The 25,947-nt window shown below is 40.1% G+C and overlaps 2 protein-coding genes across 3 annotated transcripts in view; one reads left to right on the top strand and one right to left on the bottom strand.

Annotated features, from left to right (window-relative positions):
• c12h16orf89 (chromosome 12 C16orf89 homolog) lies at window positions 1–25,753 on the top strand. Its single transcript, XM_069904882.1, has 7 exons — window positions 1–163; window positions 702–854; window positions 6,990–7,140; window positions 15,281–15,398; window positions 19,665–19,827; window positions 22,274–22,375; window positions 25,650–25,753. The coding sequence occupies exons 1-7, from the start codon at window positions 1–3 to the stop codon at window positions 25,751–25,753; spliced, it is 954 nt and encodes a 317-aa protein (XP_069760983.1).
• ift70 (intraflagellar transport 70) overlaps window positions 12,464–25,947 on the bottom strand; it is an 80,508-nt gene continuing 67,024 nt past the window's right edge. The window contains exons 23-25 of one of the 2 annotated variants that reach the window (XR_011347524.1): window positions 25,639–25,710; window positions 25,232–25,263; window positions 12,464–12,781 (exon numbers count right to left, since the gene is read on the bottom strand). The gene's annotated coding sequence lies outside the window, so the exon portion shown is untranslated. The remainder of the gene's footprint in view (window positions 12,782–25,231; window positions 25,264–25,638; window positions 25,711–25,947) is intronic. The other variant, XR_011347525.1, reaches the window with a different exon arrangement.

A 25,947-nucleotide genomic window follows, 5' to 3' on the forward strand; every position in this document is an offset into this window, starting at 1 on the left:
ATGGATTTTGTTCTGCTCGCAGTGATTGGACTAAGTTTCACTTCGGCGACTGAACCCCAAATCAACGCTATTACCTCCCAACTGGAGAAGGCAGTTTCCTTCTTGGAAAATAACTATGATCAAGTTAATATGGATGGAGTTGCTGGGTTTGCGATGTTGAAAGGTAAGTGGGACGAACCGTGCAGGCGATTGGAAAGGGATGGCGCGATTGCCCGGCTAGTAACACCTCCAGTCGGAGTTGCTGGAGGTTTCGAGACCTGCTGGGGGTTTTTTTGGGGGGGAGGGGGGAATGGTCCAGGTATTTCCACCTGAAAAGGATTCCAGATATCATTGTGCCATTTAAAATAATACAATGTAGTCTGTGCCTTTTTAATTTGATATAAAAAGAAGCATTTGATTATGGTTTAATGGGGCAAAATCGAGTACTGAAGAGTTAGCAAAACTTGCATTCGGAGAGGGAAGTTCTGGCAGTAAGTGTAAATTATTCTTTCGTAGGCGATGTGTAGACCTCATTAGAAAAACGATCAAGCATTTAAAGAGCTGGTGAGCCTTCAATTGATAACTGCAAATAAGGTGGTTTTAACTGAACTTCCTATTGAAGGTGTCCTGTGTTGCTATATATTTGGGAGCTTTTTACATTGGTTCAAGCTCTCACCAGGATTTGCCTGCTGAATCTCTTTCGAGCTGTTTTGCTCCTGCAGATCTGTTGGAAGATACCTTGAAGAGGTGGTCTCTTTCCGGACCTGAAGCAGAATCTCAGTATGCGAGGACGGAGGATCTCTTCAGAAGAATGAGCTCAGCAGTGAAAAGTGCGAGCAAAGAAGTCCAATTCCAAGAACCGATATATTTTGATGGTAAACCCTTTACGGTTATACATCTCCCAATTACTGTGTCTTTCCATCTTTTAATTCTAGGTTGCACTGCAGTCTTTTCAAATGAAGCCTCAGTCATGACCTGGAGCGTTTTCGTTCGAAGTGGGAACAGACACGGTTCAGACACTAAGAGTGGGTTGAGGTTGAATGTGCAGTAAATAGTGCAGCACTGTTCCCATATGTTCTCCCCCCAAAAAGTTGCTGACAATCGCTGCGTTTGTGGTCAGAGTTTAAGCGGCACTGAATTTCTTTTCATATTGCAACGATCAATCTTGTTAACTGAGACTGAGGACGGTGTTTAAAAAGACCGAATGGGAGTAAGTAACAAACTGGATCTCTCGGGAACGTTGCACAATTTAGTAGGCTGTCAGACGATGCAAGTCCTTCCCAAATGACCAGGATGAACATTCATTCAATTCCCTCATAAACTTTTCAGCATTAATCTATTCCATATATTTTAGCTTCTCCATCAATCCAGGTTATTTGTGCAGCTTCCCTCTTTTATATTTTGAGCCCACGAATTTCAAGATTTGAGCCTATGATTTTCTATGAATTTGAGAGGTTTTCAACCTCTGCTGCAGTCAGAGGTTCCCATCTGATTCAGAGGGACATAGATCATCCTGGCACCCAAGAAGAGTAGTGTGAGCTGCCTCAAAGACTATCATCCAATCGCATTGTGATGAGCCCAGAGGACCCCAAAACCTAGAAGCCATAGATATTCACCAAGACAAATGGTTACTTCAACAAAAGTTGTTTTTAATTATCTTTAAACATGAAAATAGAATCAAACTTTAACTTATCACTATTGACTAACTTAACCCCCTTCTAATTCTAAGCAGATGTGTGTGTAAGTTCACAGTCCAATCTCACTTCTCATTCCTCCAAGTTCACTGGTTGCCGGCAATTCCTATATTATGCACAGAATTTACCATGTACAAAGTTCACCAGGCTTTGGTGCTTGAAAGGTAAATGGTTACTGCTCAGGAAGGTTCTTGTCGGTTTACAGAGAGAGATTTGCTGTTCCAGGACATCCACAAATAGAGGGCTATGAGGTAGGGAAGGTTTAGTTATTTTTAAATTTAAATTTAGACGTACAGCACAGTAACAGGTCATTTTGGCCCACAAGTCCATGCTGCTCAATTTTACACCCAATTAATTTACTCCTCTGCTAAGTTTCAAAAAACTTTCAGGAAACCAGAGCCCCTGTGGAAAACCCACACAGTCTCGGGGAGAATGTACAAACTCCTTACAGACAGCGTGGGATTTGAACCCTGGTCCCAATCACTGGTGCTGTAAAGGCATTTTGCTAACTGCTATGCCAATGTTTTGCTTGGAAGTCAGCCTGAAGAAATTTTAGGTTGCACTGGAGTCTTTTCAAATGAAGCCTCAGTCCTCCATCAGCCAGCTCCCCACCATGACCACCAGCCCCCCCACATCTCCATCGGGCACACAGAACTCAAAACGGTCAACCAGTTTAACTACCTTGGCTGCACCATTTCATCTGATGCAAGGATCGACAAAGAGATAGACAACAGACTCGCCAAGGCAAATAGTGCCTTTTGAAGACTACACAAAAGAGTCTGGAAAAACAACCACCTGAAGAAACACACAAAGAATCGCGTGTACAGAGCCATTGTTGTACCCACGCTCCTGTTCGGCTCTGAATCATGGGTCCTCTACTGGCATCACCTACGGCTCCTAGAACGCTTCCATCAGCGCTGTCTCAGCTCCATCCTCAACATTCATTCGAATGACTTCATCAGCAACATCGAAGCACTCGAGCTGGCACAGTCCGCAAGCATCGAATCCATGCTGCTGAAGACCCAACTGTGCTGGGTGGGTCACGTCTCCAGAATGGAGGACCATCGCCTTCCCAAGATCATGTTCTATGGCAAGCTCTCCACTGGCCACCGAGACAGAGGTGCACCAAAGAAGAGGTACCAGGACTGCTTAAAGAAATCTCTTGGTGCCTGCCACATTGGCCACCGCCAGTGGGCTGATATCGCCTCCAACCGTGCATCTTGGCACTTCACAGTTCGGCGGGCAGCAACCTCCATGGAAGAAGACCGCAGAGCCCACCTCACTGACAAAAGACAAAGGAGGAAAAACCCAACACCCAACCCCAACCCACCAATTTTCCCTTGCAACCGCTGCAACTGTGCCTGCCTGTCCCGCATCGGACTTGTCAGTCACCAACGAGCCTGCAGCAGACGTGGACATACCCCTCCATAAATCTTCGTCCGCGAAGCCAAGCCAAAGAGAGAAGAAGAAAGAAGAATGCCAACCATGCTGCCCCTTTGAGATAGTTTGTATAGGTTGATACAACATTGTGGGCTGAGGATCTTATATTGTGCTGTAATGGTATATGCTCTAAGAGATTCCTTGCAAAAGCACAGTAGTGTGTGACACAGATGTATCTTGTCTTCTGCAGATGCCTTGCTTACTAAGAATGATTCTGGTTCCCTTGTTTCTCCAGGCACCTTTTGGTCCTACTCTGGAGGCTTGAGCATGGTTGGTATAGCTGTTTGCCTTGCGCTATGGAAATTGTGGGAGACGTCCAAGTGAATAACATCAAATGCATGAGTTTTCCATGTTTGGTCCAATCTGTTCGAACATTATGGAAACCCTTGTACAGATATATAGTCATAGAAAGATACAGACCTTTTGATTCATATCCATTTTTACACTAGTCCCATCCTGACCAATTTGATTTTCTGCCCATTTTTATCCCATGGGAGGAAATTAGAATGTTGAGTGGAAACCCATATAGCACAGGAAGGACATGCAAACTCTACAAAGACAGCACCTAAACTCTGGTCCCTAGCACTGAGGGGAAAAGTTCTACTAGCTGTCCCTCTGTGCTGCCCTGATACCTATTCTTGAAAGTACGTTATGGGATAGCCTATCCAAGGAGCAGGAGATGAATGAGTGTGGAGAATCTCTGCTTGTGCCCGTATCAAGTAGAAAGGCACACAGTAACTGAGGTTTGCTACAGTTATCTTGCAAGAGCCTGGGTGAAAGGAATTTAAAGTTCAATTTAAACTGACGGGTAGAATGGTTCAGACATGGCTCTATGACTTGCAGCTGTCTGTGGTAGGTCTGTGATAGATCACCTTGCAGATGATCCATTCTGTACACATTACTATTTTGAAAATAAACATGAAAAGAACTGCAGATTCTGCATGTCTGGAATTAAAATGAAACATTCATCAGGTCAGGCAGAATTGATAAGGCTCTTCAGCCTGAAGTATTACAGTAATATCCCTGGTATCTGGCACCTATGGGGATTAGTATTTGGCTGGCTGAATATTTGTTCCCATCTTCAAAGGTTTCAGTTGCTTCAGAAAACTTTTACAATTTTAAACTTGTGTATTTTTTACCTAATATTCTTATTTATTTTAATTTTTAAAATGTATTTTTCTCTTTTTTTTGTTGCTTGAAACTGCTAGTTGGTTGACTTCTGGATACCAGGGGTTTTAATGGACCTCTGGTTCTCTTTTCAGATGATGCCTGACTTGTATCCAGCATTTTCTGATTTATTTATTTTTATTTTTTTGCTTCTGTTCAAGCAGCTGAGTGTTGGGAGTCACATTCTTGGAAAGATCAGAGGATGGGTTTACTTCTCCCTCCTACTCCTTCTGGCAGGTTATTTGGTGGGCTCTTTTCCCCCTTTCATTTGTCTGTCATACTGGGGGTCTGGCAGAGTGGCTTGAATCCACCTGTTCCTCAACTGCACCAATGGTAGTGCCTTGCCGATATGAAACTCTGCAATCAAACATACTTTTCCACCTCCAAACTTGCAGATTTAAAATGTCAATTATTCACATTTCCAAGTAGATTCCATGGGGTGTAGGCATGCTGTCTTCACTAAGCACCCTGTGATTAGATGTCAGCTGTCACTTGGATAAATTTTCTTGAAGGAGTGTTAAGCCCAGGATGTCATATTCCCACTCATGAGCCTCGAATGCAAGATTTAAGCTGAAAATTGAGTGCAGGTTGGAATGTGAAGATGAGACAAACATTCTTTAGAATGATTAGGGAAGCTGATGGGAGGAATTGCAGAGGATATAATTGTGAAACCCTCAATGTATCACTGTCCAATTTAACTGAGTAACTGAGACTCCTGTACCCCAGGGAGCACTTGGATCCATCTATTTGCAGGCTTGATGTCAATTCTAGTGGAGCTTTCCAATTTATGTCTGAATTCAGTCTGTTTCCCAGGATGTCAAAATGAATATTGATTGTGACAAAGGATGATCTGAATTTTAAATGGAACAGCATTGGCAGCTGAGAATAGGTTTTATGATGCGTGATGCAATGGGATTTACTGGTGCTGAACAAAGCACCAGGATTGAAAACTGTCTCTTTAAACAAATGTCTGTTTTATGTGTTGATTAAACTTGGGTGCCTTTCTCATTTAGGATGTCTAATGAATTGTGATCTGAGATTTTATTTCTTGATGATATAGATTATGATGGAAGTACTATTTTTCTTCAAAATATAGCAGCTTCAAAGATATCCTGAGCCTATTCCAACAGACAATTGTTCTGCTACATGTTTATCAATATCTTTTTTCCCCACAACTAGGCTCTTTGTAGTGTTCCCTTCTCAATTTGTGCCCACTCGAGGCCAACTACATGTGGAGTGATTTTTTTTTCTTTCCGTCTCACTCCTAAATAGACGGCTTGCTCCCTACCATTGCAGACTTAATCATGGTCATGGGATTATTATTGTATTCTGTTTTCTCTGTGGCTACTCAGTTAAAGTTTAATTTGAATAAAGTAAGTTTCCTTTTGAGAGATGTCTGAATAAGGGGGGGAGGGGTTGGTTCATCAGAAATGCCAACACTTGTCCAGAAGTATGGTCCCACATTTTTTTTTCCTGTACCCTATGAATTGTTAACATTAGAAACTAATGGATAGACTTGGAAGGTTTGATTTGTCTATTTGCTCTCCACCGGACTCCATGTGGTGAAATTTTGTGATGCTGAACTTTGTTGGGGTCCTGTGGTGATATGTGCATAAGTGCTTCTTAATCTTGTATCATGTCAGGTGTGGAGAATGATTGGAGATGCTATTGATTTCAAAGGGGATTTTAGGACCAGGATTTAAGAAACAAAGGAAGTTGAAGGTTTAAACTTTTTTGTTTAATTGTTTTTAGTTCAATTTTCATTTTTAATTAACTTTTATTTTTTCCAATTATTTATTTAGTTTTAATTGTTTTAAGGCATAATGTTAAGACGTTCAAAACTTGAGTTGAATTGTGCGGTTCACAGCTGGAAAAGCCAAACCCTTAGCTTTATAATTTGAGGGCAGGGCCTCCAAGTCCTATTGTCCTCCAGACAGAATGCAGGGTGCCACTGAGATGGACCCTCTGCATCTGTGCAAGGTCAGTGTTGTTGCAGTAGGAGAGGATGTGACCAGGCCAGCAAGAAGTGATTCATTACAAAGCAATTTGTAGTTTTTAAAACAAGCTATTATTTATAATCAATGATTGGAGCTGAGGAAAATTAGTTTGAGATGGGAGGCCAATAGACCAGGAATAGTTCTAATCAGAGCTTGCAAAACTAGCAATCTGGTTAAACAGACTTTAATAATAAAAGATTGAACAAAGACGATGATCACTTCAGTCTTCACAAAAACAAATGGAAGTTCAAAATAAAATAAAAACACACAATACTTCAACCACAGTGTCTACACATTTTTCATGTTTTACTTGGGAAGCGCAAAAATATGTTCTCTTTATCTGAATTAGATTAGATTGCTCCAATTGTCACTTTTGGTTTCCGCAGCTTGTTTTTTCTCTCTCTCTCACACAGCCAATTTTGATATTAGATTGTTATTTAGAGGGGAAAAAAGTTGGATGCCTCTGTCCATGGTAAAGTTGTACAAGTTGAGGAATATATGAAAATAGGTAAAGTTCTAATGGTGTTTTTTTTATCAATCTGAATGAGGCAACTCATCCAAAGAACACCAAGAGTTCATGAGATTTGAATCTTGCCAACTGTACATCTGTTCCTTTAACATAACTAAATTGTATACATTGAGATTTTATTGCAAAATATTTTTTTTTTCATTTTGAGTGCTGCATTAAAATTATTCTTATTTCTTTACCTAGCCTTTGAACAAGTACTAGAAGATCATTTCTGGACTTTCAGACCTGTATGGACACAAACAGATATGAAATTGGTCTATCCTAAAAGGAGAGTTAGAGAGTGTTTTCATGAGAACATCAGTGACATGTGTCTGTCTCAGTTACTGGGTACCTGGTAGGTCTTGCTTTTGATATTATAAATAGTTTATTAAAGACAACTGATGCATATCCTCTCTCTGGCTAAATTAGTTTTACGGTTCACTTATTACAGTGTTGCAACTAAATAAGTTTAAAAACTTTAACAATTCTTCCAGTATCACATTAACCTATAGTTTTAAAATGAAATGAGTTAGAAAATTTAAAAAATTCTCCATCAGATTTTGTGCCTAATTTACAGGTCAATAAATGCAGTCTAATTATGAAGATTTTGAATGAAATTAGAGCTTGGTGTTAATTTTTAAATTGACAATTGAATTTTCATCCCAGTGTTTGTCAAGAAATGATAAACCTGGATGTTTGAAGCACTTTTTTTCAACAGACCATATGACAGGGGCGTGGCCATGCTGCGTGGCTGAGCAGATGTGCTTCTCCTAGCTCTCCAAGAAAGTTACCAAAAGACAATGAAAAAGTGGTTTTGATAGAATTTTTTTGACTGAAGAAAGTGTGGATATATCTTCAGAAAACTGTTGAAGGATCACTGGAAGATGCACGGAGTGGGGGGGAGGGGGGAGAGGGGGGATCCATAATCTCTTCTTTGGCTTGGCTTCGCGGACGAAGATTTATGGAGGGGGTAAACGTCCACGTCAGCTGCAGGCTCGTTTGTGGCTGACAAGTCCGATGCGGGACAGGCAGACATGGTTGCAGCGGCTGCAGGGGAAAATTGGTTGGTTGGGGTTGGGTGTTGGGTTTTTCCTCCTTTGCCTTTTGTCAGTGAGGTGGGCTCTGCAGTCTTCTTCAAAGGAGGTTGCTGCCCGCCAAACTGTGAGGCGCCAAGATGCACGGTTTGAGGCGATATCAGCCCACTGGCAGTGGTCAATGTGGCAGGCACCAAGAGATTTCTTTAGGCAGTCCTTGTACCTTTTCTTTGGTGCACCTCTGTCACGGTGGCCAGTGGAGAGCTCGCCATATAACACGATCTTGGGAAGGCGATGGTCCTCTATTCTGGAGACGTGACCCAACCAGCGCAGCTGGATCTTCAGCAGCGTGGACTCAATGCTGTCGACCTCTGCCATCTCGAGTACTTCGACATTAGGGATGAAAGCGCTCCAATGGATGTTGAGGATGGAGCGGAGACAACGCTGGTGGAAGCGTTCTAGGAGCCGTAGGTGATGCCGGTAGAGGACCCATGATTCGGAGCCGAACAGGAGTGTGGGTAAAGCACCAGGTTCAACAGCCACTCCAATGGACAGCATGGGTGGAGATGTCTCCTCTTCCCAGCGAATGCTAGATCTGGAAACTGCAAGAATTCAGAGGTCGGGGACAACGTTTTGGAGATTGCTATTAAAGAGCTCACCACTTCAGTGAAAGAGGTGGGTGAAGCCATTAGCAATTTAACTGAAAGAATGGATAGTACTGAGAGAGATCTCTGCAAATATGACAAACAAATTGAAGAACTGAGAAAGCAAGCTGGAAGATGAACAGATAAGCAACTTCTGGACAAACTGGATCACATGGAGAACTTCAGTTGGAGGAACAATGTGAGAATAGTCAGCCTGAGAGAAGGTGCAAAAGGCAGAGATGCTGCAAAATTCTTGGTGACTTGGATTCCTCAAGTCCTTTGCACCCAAGAAGTCAGTGAACAAGTCCATAGTGAACATGCTCACTGAACGCTTCGACCAAGAATGGGTGAAGTCCACCCTTAAACCGTTTTGATGAGATTGCTGAGCTTTAAGGATAGAGAGATGATCCTGAGTTACCTAATGAAAATGCATGGAATTCTTGTTCCCCAATAAAGTGGGAGAATGCAGAGATCAAGTTTGTGTTTTTTCAGGACTTCAGCAACGTGGTAATTCAGAAGAGTTCAATGTGGTCAAGAGGCAGCTCTGTGAAAAGAACTTTAAGTACGCGATGTTGTACCCAGCGACTTTGAGAGTGGAAATCTCTGAAGACAACAGAAGATGCTTCAAATCAAAAGAGGTGGAAGAGTTTATTCAACAACTATAAAGAGGAGCAAGTAAAGGAAGATAGACACAAGAAAGGTTGACTGTGAAGACTGGTGTAACTAAAATACTTTATGAACATCGGTTTTTTTTGAAGGTCATCTTAATTTTATTAAGAAATGTCAAAGTTTTATCCTTTCTACGTTTCTTGGAGTTTGGAGGGTGAAAAGAAGATACTGAAGGTACCTACAGTGCAACTCTAGTTTGGGGAGGGGGGGGTGGTTAATGATGTCAGTAAGGGAGTGTAGCTTTCAAGATGGCACTTTAGGGTGGAGGAGTTCCTCCTCCCTGGAGGCTTTTGCGGGCCTTTCTCGCAGGCCTTGGGGACTTCCTGTCTACGTCACAGTTGGAGCAGAGGTTGCCTAATTTTTAGGGTGAGGGTACAGATCATGAAACTATTTATAAATTCTGTGCAGATAAATAAATATATAATATGCTGCTTATGGATAAGACATTGAAGTTTGTTTTAATATTAATGGCTTGGAGGGTTGGTCAAAATGAAAAGAATACTTGCATATTTAAAAAAGATCTGGTTCTCCAAGAAACCCATCTTAAGGCAGAACATGACAAACTGAAGTGGTTATGGGGGTAGGGTGGGAGCAGGTCTTCATCATTTAATTCAAAAGCAGCAGGAGTGGCAATCCTAATTAAAATTGTTTTGATTACTGTAGAAATTTCCGTGGACCAAGCGGGTAGATATGTAATGATAAACAAAATCTTGGATGTTGATGAAAATCTACACCCCAAATTATGACAAGGCCTTTATGAAGGATGTCTTTCTAAAAGCGGCAGATGGAAGGCAAAATGTATTGATTGGTGGGGACTTATTTTTATTTGGATCCAATTCTCGATAAATCAGGAAAAAAATAACTAAGTTAACTTTCATATATGAAAGACTTAAATTTGATGGATATGTGGAGGCAGTCCAATCCTCAGAGATGACTAATTTTATTAAAAAAAAGATTCACATACTAGAATAGACTTGTTTTTTTGATCGTCAAGTTTGAAGGAAGTGTAGTAAAAATGAAATACTTACCCAGGCTACATTTGGATTATTCGCTGCAAACTTTAATAATAAAAAATATCAGAAAACGAGAAGCGAATATAGGTGGTGATTGAATACAATGTTGCTAAAAAGAGAGGATTTTAGATAATTTATAAGATAGCAGATTGAATTTTTTGTGGAACAAATTTGGGATCAACAGATGGTGTTTTTAAATATGGGATACATTAAAGGCATAGTAAAGAGGACAAATCATTTCATTTACAAAAATAATTTAAAGTAGAAATAAACTGGAGAAAGAAATGGGGAATTAGAAAGAATATCAGAACGGGGCAACAGGATAAATAGAATAATGGAAAATAAGAAAATTTAATACAATACTTTGCAAACATTTCGAGAAGACTAAACACAAAACAGAAATAAGAGAATTGGGAGAAAGGGCACAAAGTATTGGCATAGCAAGTGAAGACTGAAAAATCAGCAAAAGCTAGAAATGCTTTTCAGAAGGAAAATGGTAGTTACATAAAATCAGAAAGATAAATGATATTTAAACAATATATAAAAAGAACCGTGTATAAATCTGACTCACCAGGAGACTAGACTGAAATAGAGAAATTCCTGGATTTTTTTTTGTTTAAAACATTGGAAAAGTTGGGTATAGGATGAGGATTTATTAACTGGATTGGGGCATTATATCAAAAACCACAAGCAAAAATAATAACCAATAGTCAAATATCAGGAATGTTTCTGTATTGTATTAAAATGATTATGTAAAAGATTCACTATTTGTTCGTCAGTACCAATAGATTTACCAAACAAGTTTTAAAAAAAATAATAAATGGTTTGGTAAGACAATTTTTATGGAATAATAAAGTACCTAGAATAGCATTAGAAAAATTGACGTGAGATTGTAATTTGGGGGAATTGAGACTCCCAAGGTTTAAAAAAAAAATGATCTGACTTCACAATTGAGATTTTTTTTCTCTTTGAAACTGATTCACTAAAATGGGTGCATATTGGTACTGCACAAGATGAATGAAACATTGCCTAGAGATTTCATCTATAGATGGAATTGGAAATTAATAGAGACCTCAAACCCTATTCATTCGATTCATTTGATAAAGGTCTGGCAAGATAGGAAGGAAAACTGGAATATCTTTAAGATCTCCTCGTAATAATCTGATGTTCTCCTATGATGATGGGAAATAGGATTTTAAATATATGTTCACAGAAAATAATTTGTTACATTGTTGACTGCTACAAAGATGGGGCTTTAATGTGAACAAATGAAACCAACTTGTGTTCCAAATGGCACTTTGTTATTTACAACTAGGGGCTTTTCTAAGAGCTAGTTGGGGAAATGATAGGACTCCTTTGGGAGTGAGTCAATTGGAGCATGTGTTGGAGATGTGTAGAATACCTAAATTACTCTAATATGCCATCCAAATAGACAGGAAGAAGTCTGGAATATATAGGTCGAGAGAAAGATGGGAAGCTGATCTGGCAGTGAACCTACTGGAACAGTCTTGGGCTGAATGGTGTGAAGATGGGGTAAACGATTATCAATGTGAGGTATGGTTTGGTGCAAGATCATTTGTTTTGCATCAATTATATTTGACTCCACAAAGATTGCACAAATCAAAACCAGAAACCTCAAATGTTTTCGATGTTAAATGGAGGAAGGAATATTCATTCAGTGTGGTCATGTATCAAGGTTGATTCTTTCTGGCAAGAAGTGTCAGGTGTCTTAAAGATTATTGGAGTTAATTTCCTGGTAACCTGGAATTCTATTTATTGGGGAATTTTATAGATGTAGTAATCATCTTAGAGTATCAAATATCATTTACTAAGAATGCACTGGTAATAGCCAAGAAATGTGTGGCAGTCACATAGAAGTCAAATACACAAATCTCTTGGGCAAGATGGATATCAGAAATGGAAAGATGTATCCCTATGGAAAAGATCACTTATAATTTGCCAAACAAACATGATACATGCCTCAAGACCTGGCAAATGTATTTGAATTCTATTGGTGCACAAGTATATAGCTGTTGTAAATTTATGATCTTCCCTCAATTTTTTTTGCTTTTAATTAAATGGACTTTAAGTTCCGGTGGTGGAAGAAAGGACCCTGTATCTATTTATCCTGTTTAAGGGGGTGGGGTGGGTGTTTGAATGTTTATTGTTTGGAAATTTTATTTTTGGTTGATTTTTGTTACAAATATTTATGAAAATTTGTATTTTTAAGGATTTTTAATTTGCATGTAAGCAGCATTTTACTATTTATGTAAAAGATGTACATTTGTTATGTTTGAAAATTAAAATATTCCCCAAAAAAACAAACCATAAGACATAGGAATAGAATTGGGCTGTTCCATCCATCGAGCCAGCTCTGCAACTTGAATCATGGCTAATGTATTTTCCTCTCAATCCCATTCTCTTGGCCTCCTATGGTCGCTACGTGGCCTGTTGAGTTTCTCCAGCACTTTTATGTAGTAACTACAATCAGTGTGGGCAGACTTTCTCGTTTCACAAAATCTTTACTCTTTGACAGTTCTACACTTGCTTACCATTCTTTAAAATAGATGGTTATTTTGTGGGATTAAAGAAACCTAGAAAATGGGTATTGAGATAAAACTGAAGATGATGGAAATCTGAAACAAAGACAGAAAATATATGAAAAACACCAGCACCTATGGAAAGATAAACTTTTTTTGAGAGAGTGACCTTCATCAGAATATGACTCCTTGAGGGTTTTTTGTACCTTCAAAATGATAGCTGTTTATATTCTTATTTCCCTTTTTAAATTAATCTCCTGATCCACAGATGGGAATTGTTCCCAGTATCAGGATTCCTTGGATCTATTCCATGATTTCTTCTTGTTCACAGTTTTAAGATTTCCTTTTTTCATTATACAATATCCAATCAACAATAGTCTGGCTAGTTAGTTCCTTGACGTATTGGACTGCAAAACTAACCTGTACACTACATAATCCAAGGAATTCCTCCTCCACAATATTGTTACTAATTTGTATAGTCCAACCAATGTGTAGATTCCCCATTTTATTCATTTTCCTGCTTAATGTCATTCCCAAATTACTTTTTTTGTGGAGCCTGTAAACCACTTTCGCGAAGGCTTTTTGACTATTTCAACCCAAAAAGATTCTACTTCCTCTTTGCAAATATCCTTCCTTGCTACTCCATAAATCATCTCTTAGAGTAGTGATACAATCCACCTCCTTTTCTTTTTGCCTGGCCTAGTGAGATAGTAAATTCCCCTGGATGTTCATTTCCCACCCTTGCGTCTGACAGCCATGTCTCTGCATTCCCAATGATACCACATTCATTTGTGGCAGTAACTTATCTAGATTATTAAGAATACTCCAAATAGTGAGACGTACAAAATTTAGTTAACCTTGCTCGACCATCCCTTAAGAGTCCTGTACTTCTTGGCTTTCCACTTTTTGTTTTTTATTCCTATTTCCTGTTCCTATCCTAGTTTCTTGTTCCTCTCTCCCTAAATAGGCTTCCATTCACTCACTATTTTGGCTTAAACCCTCTGCAAAAACATGAGCAAACACTTCTCCAAGGATACTGGTTTCAGCCCTTCCAGCTTCGCCTCCCTCAGAACCGATTCCTGTCTCCTAGGAATCGGGATCTGTCTCATTTGCATCATTCTCCAGCCAGGCCTTCCTCTGGTTTATACCATTACTGCACTCTAACTAGTAAGAGGCTCTGGTAGTGTTCCTGAGTTCACTACTTTTACAAGATTTTATTTTTAACTTTACTTTCTAAATCTCCATATTTGACTTGTGGAACCTCATCTGATTTTTTTTGATCTATTTTGTCTGTGTATTTTTGGCCATTGAGAGCCTATTATTCAATATTTTTTATTTTTGTCACAGCACACACTAACACAAAGCAACCAGCGAAGTAGGAGAGGAGAAGGTATTTGGACAGGATGTCTCCAATTTTCGGGGAGACCTTTTGAGAATGGATTTGGATTGGATCAAGTTTTGCCGCCTCCAGTGATGTACCCCTCACCCAACCCATTTGCTTCTTTGGAGCACGAACCAGTTATGAATGGATCTTGCTGTTGTGCACGTCCCACGAATTGACTGGGATACAAGTGTGTGCAGCAATCAATCCTGAGGAAATGCTTGGGGGAAAAAAAAATTCAGTCATCCCTTCTACTGGCTGCTTTCTGTAATGCTTGAAGTATTTCTCAAGCACATAGGAAGACTGTTGGTGTACCAATCATTTTTTAAAATTTAGACGGACAGCACAGGAACAGGCCCCTCTGGCCCATGAGCCTGTGCTGTCCAAATACCCCAATTCACCCACAATCCCTGAAGTTTTTTTTGGAATGTTGGGAGGAATCTGGTGCACCTGAAAGAAACCCAAGCAAACTTGGGAGAACGTACAACTCCTTACAGACAGTGCCAGATTCCAACTGGGTCACTGGCACTGTAATAGCATGTGATAACCTTTGTATGACTGGTACACCATCAATTATACTTTTTACCTGAACAACATGCCAATATATTACACAAGGATACAATTAGGCAAAAAAGTATAGTTACAGATGATCTACCAGAATGGAGGACCATCGCCTTCCCAAGATCGTGTTATATGACGAGCTCTCCACTGGCCACCGTGACAGAGGTGCACCAAAGAAAAGGTACAAGGACTGCCTAAAGAAATCTCTTGGTGCCTGCCACATTGACCACTGCCAGTGGGCTGATATCGCCTCAAACCGTGCATCTTGGCGCCTCACAGTTTGGCGGGCAGCAACCTCCTTTGAAGAAGACTGCAGAGCCCACCTCACTGACAAAAGGCAAAGGAGAAAAACCCAACACCCAACCCCAACCAACCATTTTTCCCCTGCAGCCGCTGCAACCGTGTCTGCCTGTCCCGCATCGGACTTGTCAGCCACAAACGAGCCTGCAGCTGACGTGGACTTTTACCCCCTCCATAAATCTTCATCCGCAAAGCCAAGCCAAAGAAAGAAGAAGATTAGGAGGGAGCCAAGGAGAATGAAGTGCTTGGGGAGACAGCTAGAGAATGGTTTTCAATATAATTTCAAATGAGCTAGTAATGTTGTAGCCCTCAAACTGTTGTGAAATTGTTTTTTTTTATTCTTTAAAATCAAGGAAGGATCACAGAGTGCCTTGCCTAAATACACTCGTGTGTAGGAAATTGATGTCAAGAGAAATTTGCCAAAATTACTCCCTGTCACACCAATTGTTGTACTACATTATTGCTGAAATGGTAAGTAAAATTGACTGATTCACAGGTATGATTGAAAAGCAGTTACTTTTATTACTGCAATAATGTAAACTCTAAAGGTGATCCCTGCATTATTTATCATTATTTTTGCTATGCTCTCCATAAGCCCCAATTAACTAATAACTCCAGAAACACAGTACTTGTTACCCTGAGGTTTTTAAAATCTTTTCTGTTTGATTCACCTCCGTTCAAGTCACAGGAAACTCTGCACACAGTCAGGAAAAACAAACTCAATTCCAAAACAAACTCAAGAGAATAAGGGTGGGTTAGCAAATTGGCACCTTATTTCACAAACACTGCAACAAACCATCTATCTGGACCAGCCACAGAATTGTTAATTCTCTCGAAGATCAGGTGACCAAAGCAAAACTAATTACCATTCTCTGCTTTTACCTGCAATTCCAGCCATGCAGTAAAGCTCATTGAAAACTGTAAATGTGCCATGTTTCCAAATGAACACCTTTTGAGGTTCAATTACCTCAATTGAGGTCAAATGCTGTGACTGTGAAAATCAAGACTGTTCATCTTCCCTCAATTAGAAATCTTCACTGTTTTTCAGGTGTAAAACACGAAGTAAATACACAACGCTGAAAAAACTCAGTCGGACAATCAGTGTCCTTTATGTAGAAAAGATAAAAGATGCATAAACAATGTCTCGGGCTTGAGCCCTTCATCTCTGTGTTTATGTATTTTTAAAATCTTTGCTACATAGAGGACACTGTTTGACCTGCTGAGTTTCTCCATCATCGTGTCTTTACTAATTATTTCTCAGGCATATTATTGAGCAGCAATATTTTCAAAGTTAATCTATAATATTTTCTTTCATTCTTTATTACGCACCTATAAATGTTTAAACAAAATATATAGAAACTATGGAATGTAATCTTAAAAATTAACACTTTTACTGATCTTTGATTTATTGTTTCTAATTTACATGACCATTATGTGTTGCCTTTTAATTCACTTGTTTCCACTTGATTTTTGTGGTTCTGAGAACCCAGAGTTTATTTGTTGGGAGTGCACAGATGTGGCAGGAGTACCATCTAAATGGTGAGAAGATCCCAAATATCTCATCCACCTGCCTTGTGAAGTAACCGCTGTCTCACCTGTTGGCTTCACTAGTCACCTCACGACCCACAGGGGTCAAGTGGAAATGAGTCCTCCTCAACATCGAGAGACTGTCTTAGAAGTGGGAGATTTCAAATGATAGAATAAGGAATAAATAAATCACTGAGGCCCACAGCACCAATTTCTTCTGAGAGTTGTCCGAACATGATCTTCAGAACCAATTATAGTGTAGAATTAGGGAAAATTTGCTCCAATAATTCCACCTTGGGTAGCTTGGATAACAGTAGACACCAACATAAAAAGAAATTGCCAGATTTACCATAATTTTAACATCAGGTAAAAGCTTGAAATTTAAATGGGCTGGACAAGAGAATTAAAAAAAAACCAAACTGGTAATATACGCTCACAACCAAAGCATTAATTAAAATAAAGTTTTGTAATAAATATTGACCAGAGAAAGATTACATTTTTCTTAATGGTTTCCTGGAACCTTTTGCATTAAGAGGATCATAAGGTAAAGGCTCTATTTTTGTCATGTAATACTACATTTAAAATGTAACATACATGAAATTCTTTAACTTCCTCTACCGTAAGGACTTTGTCCAGCAGTCCTCCTACAGATCTCATTGCCCCTCCGGTCAGGTCCAGCTTGGCCTATATGTTAATATTTCTGGAGTTAAAATTGATCTCCTGACCTCTCACTCACAGCATATGTATGAACAATCATTGCAGTTGTCCAGCTTTTGAAGATGGATGTCACAGATGACCCATGTTTTTGGTCTTTATCTATCTATTTTTAGTTTTCAATCTGCATTTCTGATGAGATGAGGGGAATTTGTACTGTACTCTCTGAGAAATGAGATGCTGGTAGTGTTGTGGCAGTGATGAACTCCCTGTGATCTGCTCTGTCAGGGAACAGTTGATTTGTATTTCCAAGAACCTATTGATGTTTTCACAGGGCAACAATTCAGTAAATTGATTGTTCTGTATAGGCTGGATTGTGAGACTGCCAGGATACTCACCTGACCATGAATATTGACCTACAGGGGAGCTCTCTGAGTTTCTGGTGTAGGATCAGGGGTTGTCCACTTTCCTGTAACTGTCCTTGGCCATTGGTCCCTACATAGGGCACTCTCCACCTGGAAGGCATTAAGATTGACTTCTCCAGTTTCTGCTAAACCATTCTCCCTCTCTTCTTTACCCCTGTCTCCTTTTCTCCAGCTCTTCACCCTTCCCTCTTTAATCACAGAGCTATCCCTCCTCCTCCTGTTTTCTCATGCCCTCCCTCCCTTATCCACCTATCGTCTCCTGCCTGTAGGATTGTGTTCCTGGACCCCCCTCCTCCATTTTATTCTGATGTCTGTCTACATTTTGCTCATACCTTGCTGGAGTTCAAGCCTGAAATGTTGGCTATGTATTTGTTCTTTAAAGTATGCTGTATTATCTGTTGAGTTTCTCCAGCATTGTGTTTTTTACTTCAATGACTGTGTCTACAGACTTTAGTGTTTCACCTGGACTCTACACTATGATTGAATTTGTAGCAGTTGCTGTGAAATTTGCCACACCTTCCATGCAGGAAAGGGCAAGTTTTAGATGCTACAGCGCACTAGGTGAGATGCTGCAGATGGACTCCCTTGTGTTCTTAGAGTGAGCATGTGACTCATCCTCCAGGGAGCTTGCACATGTTACCATTTTTCCCATGATCTAGCTGCCTGATGAAGTTCCTACCTCTAAACTATTTTCAGCTCCACGTGGAGTTCCAGAGCCTGACCTGGTGGATGCAAGTACAAGTCAGTTCATTCATGCTCACTTGCAGCGGCTTGAGTGGGTGGGATATTAAAAGTGAGAGGGCTCAAGATGTGGTCCCAGTAAGAGTCCATGTTCATACTTGATTCATTTTACAAAGAAGAAAGATGGTGGAAGCTGAATATGAGCTTGAGAACGGGGATTATGTACTACAATTGCATTCACACTACCTCTAGCTGAAGACGTGTATGGTAGCAGAGCCATATTCCACACCATGATCTTTTGGGCATGTACTACCAGTCACATATCTGCTTGTGTGCCATCTTCGCTTCCAAGAGAAGGGTATTGGTGCAATGGGTTGAAATGTGCCCATTGATGCCCATCGTCATTAAATGGAAGCTGGGTTGGTCAAGGAATTTGAATTGGTGCTTTTGGATTGGAGGGGCACATTGATCTCTGGCTATTTTGAACCTTTTTGTAATATATACTATATTCCAGACTGCGTCCGTGGGAGTCCAAAGGGTTAAATGTGTGTGTGCACATATTCAAGATTCTTTTATTGTTATGTAATAAAACAGAAAATGTAATATTATTTGAAAATTCCTTTTGATTGCCATTATTATTGCCTGGTGCCCCTTGCAGTAAGAGAGAGAAACAAAAGAGAGTCCCTTCAGATTTGCCTCCAGTGCTTCCAAAGCCCCTGCAGCTGCCCAGACTCCTGTTCTATCCGATGACCAGCTGAGCTCCAGATCCAAGTGTCCGATACAATCAGGAAGCTGCCAAAGCCCTTCGAGAGCCCTTCTTGACTTCAAATCCCAGGAGTCAGTCTCCAGCAACCCACAGCCTATGCGAGTCCTTTGACTGCAAGTTGCCAGCAGCCTGTGTGCACCCCCCCCACCCCATTTAGTTGCTGAGCCCCTCTGGTCTGCTGCCATGGTCATTATCCTGTAGGGTCGTCCCCTACGTGTCTCCTTCTCAACGTGTATGTGATGGAGGGATTGAAAGAAAGTTCTGTGGACTTGCTTTCCTCACTTTGTTCATGACCCTGGAAGTAACTGTGATGAGTGTTGCGGGAGCTTGTGTATGGTGATCAGAGAACCGTGCACTACCACCACTGCCGAGCAATTGTACCTTGGATGGTCAGCAGGCCTGCCTAGAGCTTGGGGATGATGACTGTGATGGTATTGTATTCCCACCTGGATGCACCTCCTGATGAGAGGTGCGGAATGGACCTAGGCACTTTGTTTTTGCAGCACAATTGAATTTCCAGCCTGTGATCCATTTGCATGGGCTCTGGGGACCCCCAGACAATCAGTGCAATGACATGTAATGTGCCCCTCCATTTGAAAAGTATGAGGACCTCGGTGTAACACGTCAATTTCTAAACAAAAAATATTTCTTCCTAACTGACCTAATTTTCAATTTCAATTCTAGAAAAATTGCAAAAATATTATAGGATCAGTCGATCCAAAGTCCAGAAGTGGAGTCAGTCTGCAGCAACGCAAGAAAGTTTACTGCACCAATATGATGCACAGAAACTTGGAAATCGAAGAAGAAGGCTTTCCAATCTATCTACGTGATTTATTTTTGGAAAATAGTAGGTGGCTTAAAATTTAAGGTGAATTGTTAAGAAAACATTAATATTACAAGAAGGACGTAGAGGCTTTGGAAATAGCACCAAAGAGGTTTACCAGGATATTGCCTGGTTTAGAGGGGTTAAGTTATGGGGGAGAGATTGGATAAACTTGTTTCTGGAGCACAGGAGGCTCAATGTTTGTGCTTCAGGAAGTACAATCAGGTGATTGTGTGACCATCTTTGGCAGAAAGCTTCAACTTCTAAATTTAGATGAGGCATAGTTACCAAACCTGTAAGCTTGCCTGTTATATTTTGGAGATGTCCTTGGCTTGAATTGTATTATTGGTGCAGTCTGCAGAGAGTTCGTTCACTCTACAGGCCCTTGCTGAATCCATCACTGCATTGCCTTGTTTCTTTAACTATTCTGTTTTATATAGAAGTCCAATAGTCTGAGAAAGGCCTCCTGATGCGCTCCAAGTTGTGTAACTGTGCTTTAATTCAAAGCTTACACATAAACACTTACAGAGTTTTTCTTTGTAAATCTGTCATTCTGTACTCTTTTACAGATCTCTGCATTGTATCAAAGGCCTAAACAGCTTTTGTCTTGGTGTCTAGAAGAGGACACCAAAATTGAGATGGCACTGAACAGAGAATTCTGCAGGGACCCAGTCTAAAGTCCCAAGCACTTTTAAAGAATAGCTTCTTTAAATATTAGTCCTTAAAAGCAACTCCTGCTTCGGTACATCAATCATCCACTTAACTTTTGATAATATCTGTACATATTTCCACTCTGTTCCTCCTCACCCCTCATTTTAAAAAGCTGCATGAACTTTTGTTGCATTCTGCAGTGATAAGGTGGGAAATGCAGACAAAATAACTATGGGAAGAATGAGGAGTTTATTTTGCAGATCAATCTATTATGACCCATCTCATTTATTAAGACCAGGAATGTTGTGTGTAAAAGATTTGGAGCTAGAATGAAAATTAATTAAGTAGAATTGAATATGTAATTGATAACTACTCTTCTGAACATTATTAAGCTTTGGAAGAGCTTCAGCCCATTAACTCTCCCAATGATTCTTCTGAGAAGCTAAGCAACTTGATGTCTCATTTGCCTAAATCAGTAATTCTCAAGTTTTTCCCCTGCTCTCATACCACCTTAAGTAACCCCTTGCTAACCAATGGCATAGGATGTCATAGGTGCTCTGTGGTTAGCAAGGGATTATTTAAGGTGGTATGCGAGCGGCGGAAAAGTCAAGAACCATTGGCCTAAATAATCTATTGGTGCAGTTCAAGGACAGTCATCACTCCCTTTCCCTGGCCTATGTTGATGGCATGATATCATAAGATGGGGACAGGTTCTCGACATTTCCTTTTTCGGGAAGTTATTGTCTAGTCAGTTCAATCCCCAGTGTTCTCCAGGTCCTGTTAGAATGCACAAATTGCTTGAACTCATGAGGTCGGCAGCATCTGAAGAAGGCAACAAGCAGTCAACTTTTTGGGAAATGCTTCATCAGGAATTTGCTCTACCACTTGGGTGCCTGCAATCTTCTGATTTCTCATTCCTGATGAAGGACTTCAGCCTGAAATGTTGACCATCTATTGCCTTTCATGGATGCTGCCTGACCCGTTGAGCTCCTCCAGCAATGAGTGTGTTTCTCCAGTTTTCCAGCATCCAGCTTTCAACCATAGGTTCTGCAGTCTCTTGTTTACCTGCTGGTAAACTGTTTATAGTTGGTCCATCAATGTTGCTGTGAGGATCTCCTGCTTGTGAGTCTGGGCCATAGCTTCAATAATGCCAAACTAATTAATGATGTCCCTTAGTTGCTCTGCTGACCTTGTCCTTGAACCACTGCAACTTCAGAGATAAAACACGAAAGTGCAGACACCGTGGTTGAAGTAAAAACACAATGCTGGAGAAACACAGCAGGATGAGCAGTGTAGCGGAGATAAAGATACAGAACCAATGCTCTGAGCTTGAGCCCTTCATCAAGATACAGGGATTTGAACAAAATTCAAATATTAAAAAAAAAAAATTTGTCTGGTGCCTGTCTACATTTTGCCTGCATCTTGATGAAGGGCTCAAGCCTGAAATGTTAGGTAAGTATTGTTATCTTTGCTACATAAAGTACACTGTTTAACCTGCCGAGTTTCTCCAGTATTATAGCTTCTAATGAAAGATTATATTGGGCAGGGTAAGACCAAGAGAACTAGGAGAAGTGTATTTGGTCCCTGCTTGGCCATTCAACAACGATCAATTTATAAGTTTCAATAAGGTGTTCACTGAAAGGAAAAGTGCAGCCAGGCAAGTGGTGGAGCAAAATATGAATGCAGATTTCTTCTCGAGCTCTGTTTTCTGAGACAGTAAAGAATGTGAGATGGGTTGATGAGTATACTGAATTTAGTATTTGTGTTGGACTTTACTTATTTGAGATCAATGTTTCTGCTAAATTTTTAATTTGTACAGTCTTGCTCTGTGGGATGATTGGATATTCAGATTTCTACAAGGCCCGGTGGCTTAAGGCCATTCTGCCATGGCAGCACAGCAGTGGCTGCTACGAGAGGCATGGTGAGTCAATTGACTAAAATTCATTGTTTAAAGTTAAAGCTTAATGGGATGTTTTGGAAAGGTTCTGATGAAGATGCAATATGGAAATCAGGTGAACTTTGGAGGTAAGAGCACATGTGCTTAACATGAAGGGTGTCTTTGTCCACTACACCTACACAAAGGACAACGACTGTAGTTGTTGGCAATTAATCTTTCGGCACCAGGGCAACTATGTCAGAGTTTCTCAGGGTTGTGACATCAGCTTCGTCACTGGCCTTCCTCCTTTCAAAAGGTCAGAAGTGGGTAATTTTGCAGGTTTGGGTAGATGCGGAGTAATTCTGGAGATTCACTTCCCTTTCTTCTACTACAGTAGAATCTCCATTATCTGGCACCTATGGGGATCATGGATATGCAAATTTTCCAGTTGACTGAGACGGTCTTCCACTGTCGAACTAATACACTTGCATTAAGAATATACCGTTTAAAAGACGGGACTTAAAGTAATCTGAAGAAAAAAATGTGTATTGTTGTCTTTAATTAGGTAAAGTTCTCTTTAATCCAGTAATTCCCGTAAATTTAAATTCAAACCCCAGTTGCTGGCACTGTAAGAGCATTGGGCTAGCCGTGACGCTAACTGCTGCTGTGATAATTAACCCTTGCCAATTTTAAACTTGATTTTTTTTTAACCTAGACTATATACCGGCATACAGGATGATCTGAAACTTGACTTAAAATGTTGCCTGAAAATCAGGGCCATCTTGTATGCGGGGTCTAAAAATCCAGATCTTGACAGTGATCCACACCATTGCCATCTCCCCATTCCCCCCCCACCCCCCACCCCGCCAGGCTCAGACTCATGTCCCAGTCAGGCCCTTGGCAAATCTTCCTTGTGCTGAGAACCTGGCTCAGCTCCATGCAATTGTCCTGGTTAGGCCTTTGGCGCACCCTCCTCGTGCTGACAATAGTGTGTTCCTGGCAGGACCTTGTGCTAACGGTCTGGCTCACCTTTATGCAAGTGTTTCAGTCAGACCCTCGGTGCACTTTCCTTGTGCTAACGATCCAGCTCAGCTCCCCACAAGTGTCCCAGTCAGACCCTCCATGCACCTTCCTTGTGCTGACAACCTGGTTCTCCTCCATAAGTGGTGACAGCAAAAAGAATGCATTGAGGGGCATTGCTAGTTCAGTGGGCCAAACCTGTGTGTGTCCAATGAAATCTCAAAGCTCCACTGCAGGGTCCATCTGCTCAAGCGGTATTGGAAACACAACTCGATTGTTTCCATTATTGAAGCATGTCAATATTTTAAAATAAAAAGTTTTGAAGGTTCCAAGTACTTTGTATTTAAAAAGCAGTGTTTCCACTCTGTCAGTTACATCAACTAGTGTATAAATTTCAACGTTAAAGTTTCTAAAAAAAAAAGTAATGTGCTGTTTTTATTTAAAAAAAATATTGAAATGTTTTCCCACAATTCAAACTTTGTATTTTGTACAAAATTAGATTGGTTTGTACAGCCAGAGATGACAAAAAAAGCATTCACAGAACGCAAGAGAGTGAAGAGAATGGACATCCAAATGACTGGTAAAATATTTCTATCAAGTGTTTACGATAGTTTCTGGTATTGAGATCTGGTACCTAATAGTTGACTGGTGTCAGGCACAAATTGCAAATGCATATTAAAGCTTGGTATAATCATCTTTAATCTGTGAATATTTGAGTGTCTCAATGGAAGGAAATAAATTGGATCTGCTCCACAAACTAACCCAAACAATTTTTATCTCGTTCCTCTACCTCAAGGATTGTTGGAGCTTAAATTTCCAGATGATAGCAGTAATTGTTTTTTTCTGTTTAGAAATAGATAGGAGAGTACATGATGATCCCTCGCAATAATGTGCATTTCAACATTTTATATTTTAATATGATGCCAAGAAAGGTCAATTGAATAAATATGGGTTGTATGGATGATGCCTGGTAATACTCAAAGTGGCTTGGTTAGGATGCAGACTACACAAAAAAAAATCAATGTTGTTCATTGGATGCACAATCTGTGAAGAGATTCTGATGCGGGAGTAGCAGACATGATAAGTAGTTCAGGAATCTCTTCCTTTAAGAAATGCTATTTGTGAAATTAATGTCTGGAATATCTGACATTGGAGAGGGAGGCACCAATGACATTGCAACAGAACTGCTGGTCCAAAAAGTCCAAAGTAAGAGGGAAATCCCATTATTCCTGAGGCAAGAAACTATCCAGCTAACTGGCAATGGGAGGAATTGCAAGAACTCTGCGTCAGAAGCATGGGTATCGTATTGCAAAGAATTTTCATGATTCTGTTTTGAGTTGTGAAGATGCATTAAATCTGTTCAAATATCTTCTCAGCACAGCTGTACCACCCCTGCCCTCATCCTGCATGGCCACAACACTAATCCACTGTCCAGCAGGATGTATACTGTTGCAGTGAGTACAGCACACTGTCACAACATTAATTCTGTTTTCCTTGTACACTGTTCCAGATTTCACGTACAGCACACAGAAACAGCTACATCTCCACACCTTCCAAATTCCCCATGATTCTCACTAACCTCCATACCTTTGTCCTCTATTTCTTACAGGTGGCAGTAACACAAAATACTAGAGATTACCATCAAAGGGGAGCAATACCTCTTCGTCATTATTTCTCCAGTGACATCCATTATTCTAAAAGTAGAAGTTTTTTGTCTTCTAGCCAGTGTTGCCAGCAGTGATTTTTTTTCGCCCAGTGATTTCCTCAGTATATTTCTATTGAACCATCCAATCTCCACTCCATTACCAATAGAGCTTTGAAAAGACGTGGATAAGACGTACTTTTTACTACTAGGTTTTGCATCCAGTAAAATACTCCTACCTTATTTCCCTTGATCCAATAAGCACGCAGCACTGAGTGAAAAAGAATTAAGGCTTAGTTTTGTCATTGGTGATCAATATGTGGCCGTTCTGATAACCTAAACCTGTAATTGGCTGACCCAAATTTAATAATTATACCAACAAACTTTCATGTGAACTTTGTAAAGGGTGGTTAATAGGGTTCTATTAAATACTCTTTGGAGTAAAAAGATGATAATTCACTCCAAAGATACCACAGCAACTTTCAGATTTTGCTTCATCATGAGTGTCCTTATTTCATACAAGGGACACTTTTATCCCATTGCTGAGTAATTTTAACTATTAACAATATTTAAGAAATCATCAGTATAGAATGAATTACAAAATATTAATCTTTACCTGAAGTGATCTGATAATTAAGATGTTTACCTTTTTTTCAGGTAACTGTTCAAGTCATATGACTTCCATTGCTGCAGGAGCCCTGGGCAGTTACCTTCGTTTCTATGGAATAAGGCAGAACATCACAGAATTATCAAACGTTTAAGCAACAGGGTACTTGGCATTGTTGGATTAATAACATTCCACAAATGTAATTTCACTTATTCAGTGATAATTATTCCTACAATTTGCTCAATGTGAAGGTTTTTTAAAAAAAAACTGTTTGTTTTGACTTAACAAGGGTAAGATGTTTAGAATAATTGTACTCAAAGCAGGAGTAGAATTTGTTGTTTTCAAGTG

The sequence above is a fragment of the Narcine bancroftii genome, chromosome 12 (genome assembly GCF_036971445.1).
Source record: "Narcine bancroftii isolate sNarBan1 chromosome 12, sNarBan1.hap1, whole genome shotgun sequence".
Classification (NCBI taxonomy): Eukaryota; Metazoa; Chordata; class Chondrichthyes; order Torpediniformes; family Narcinidae; genus Narcine; species Narcine bancroftii.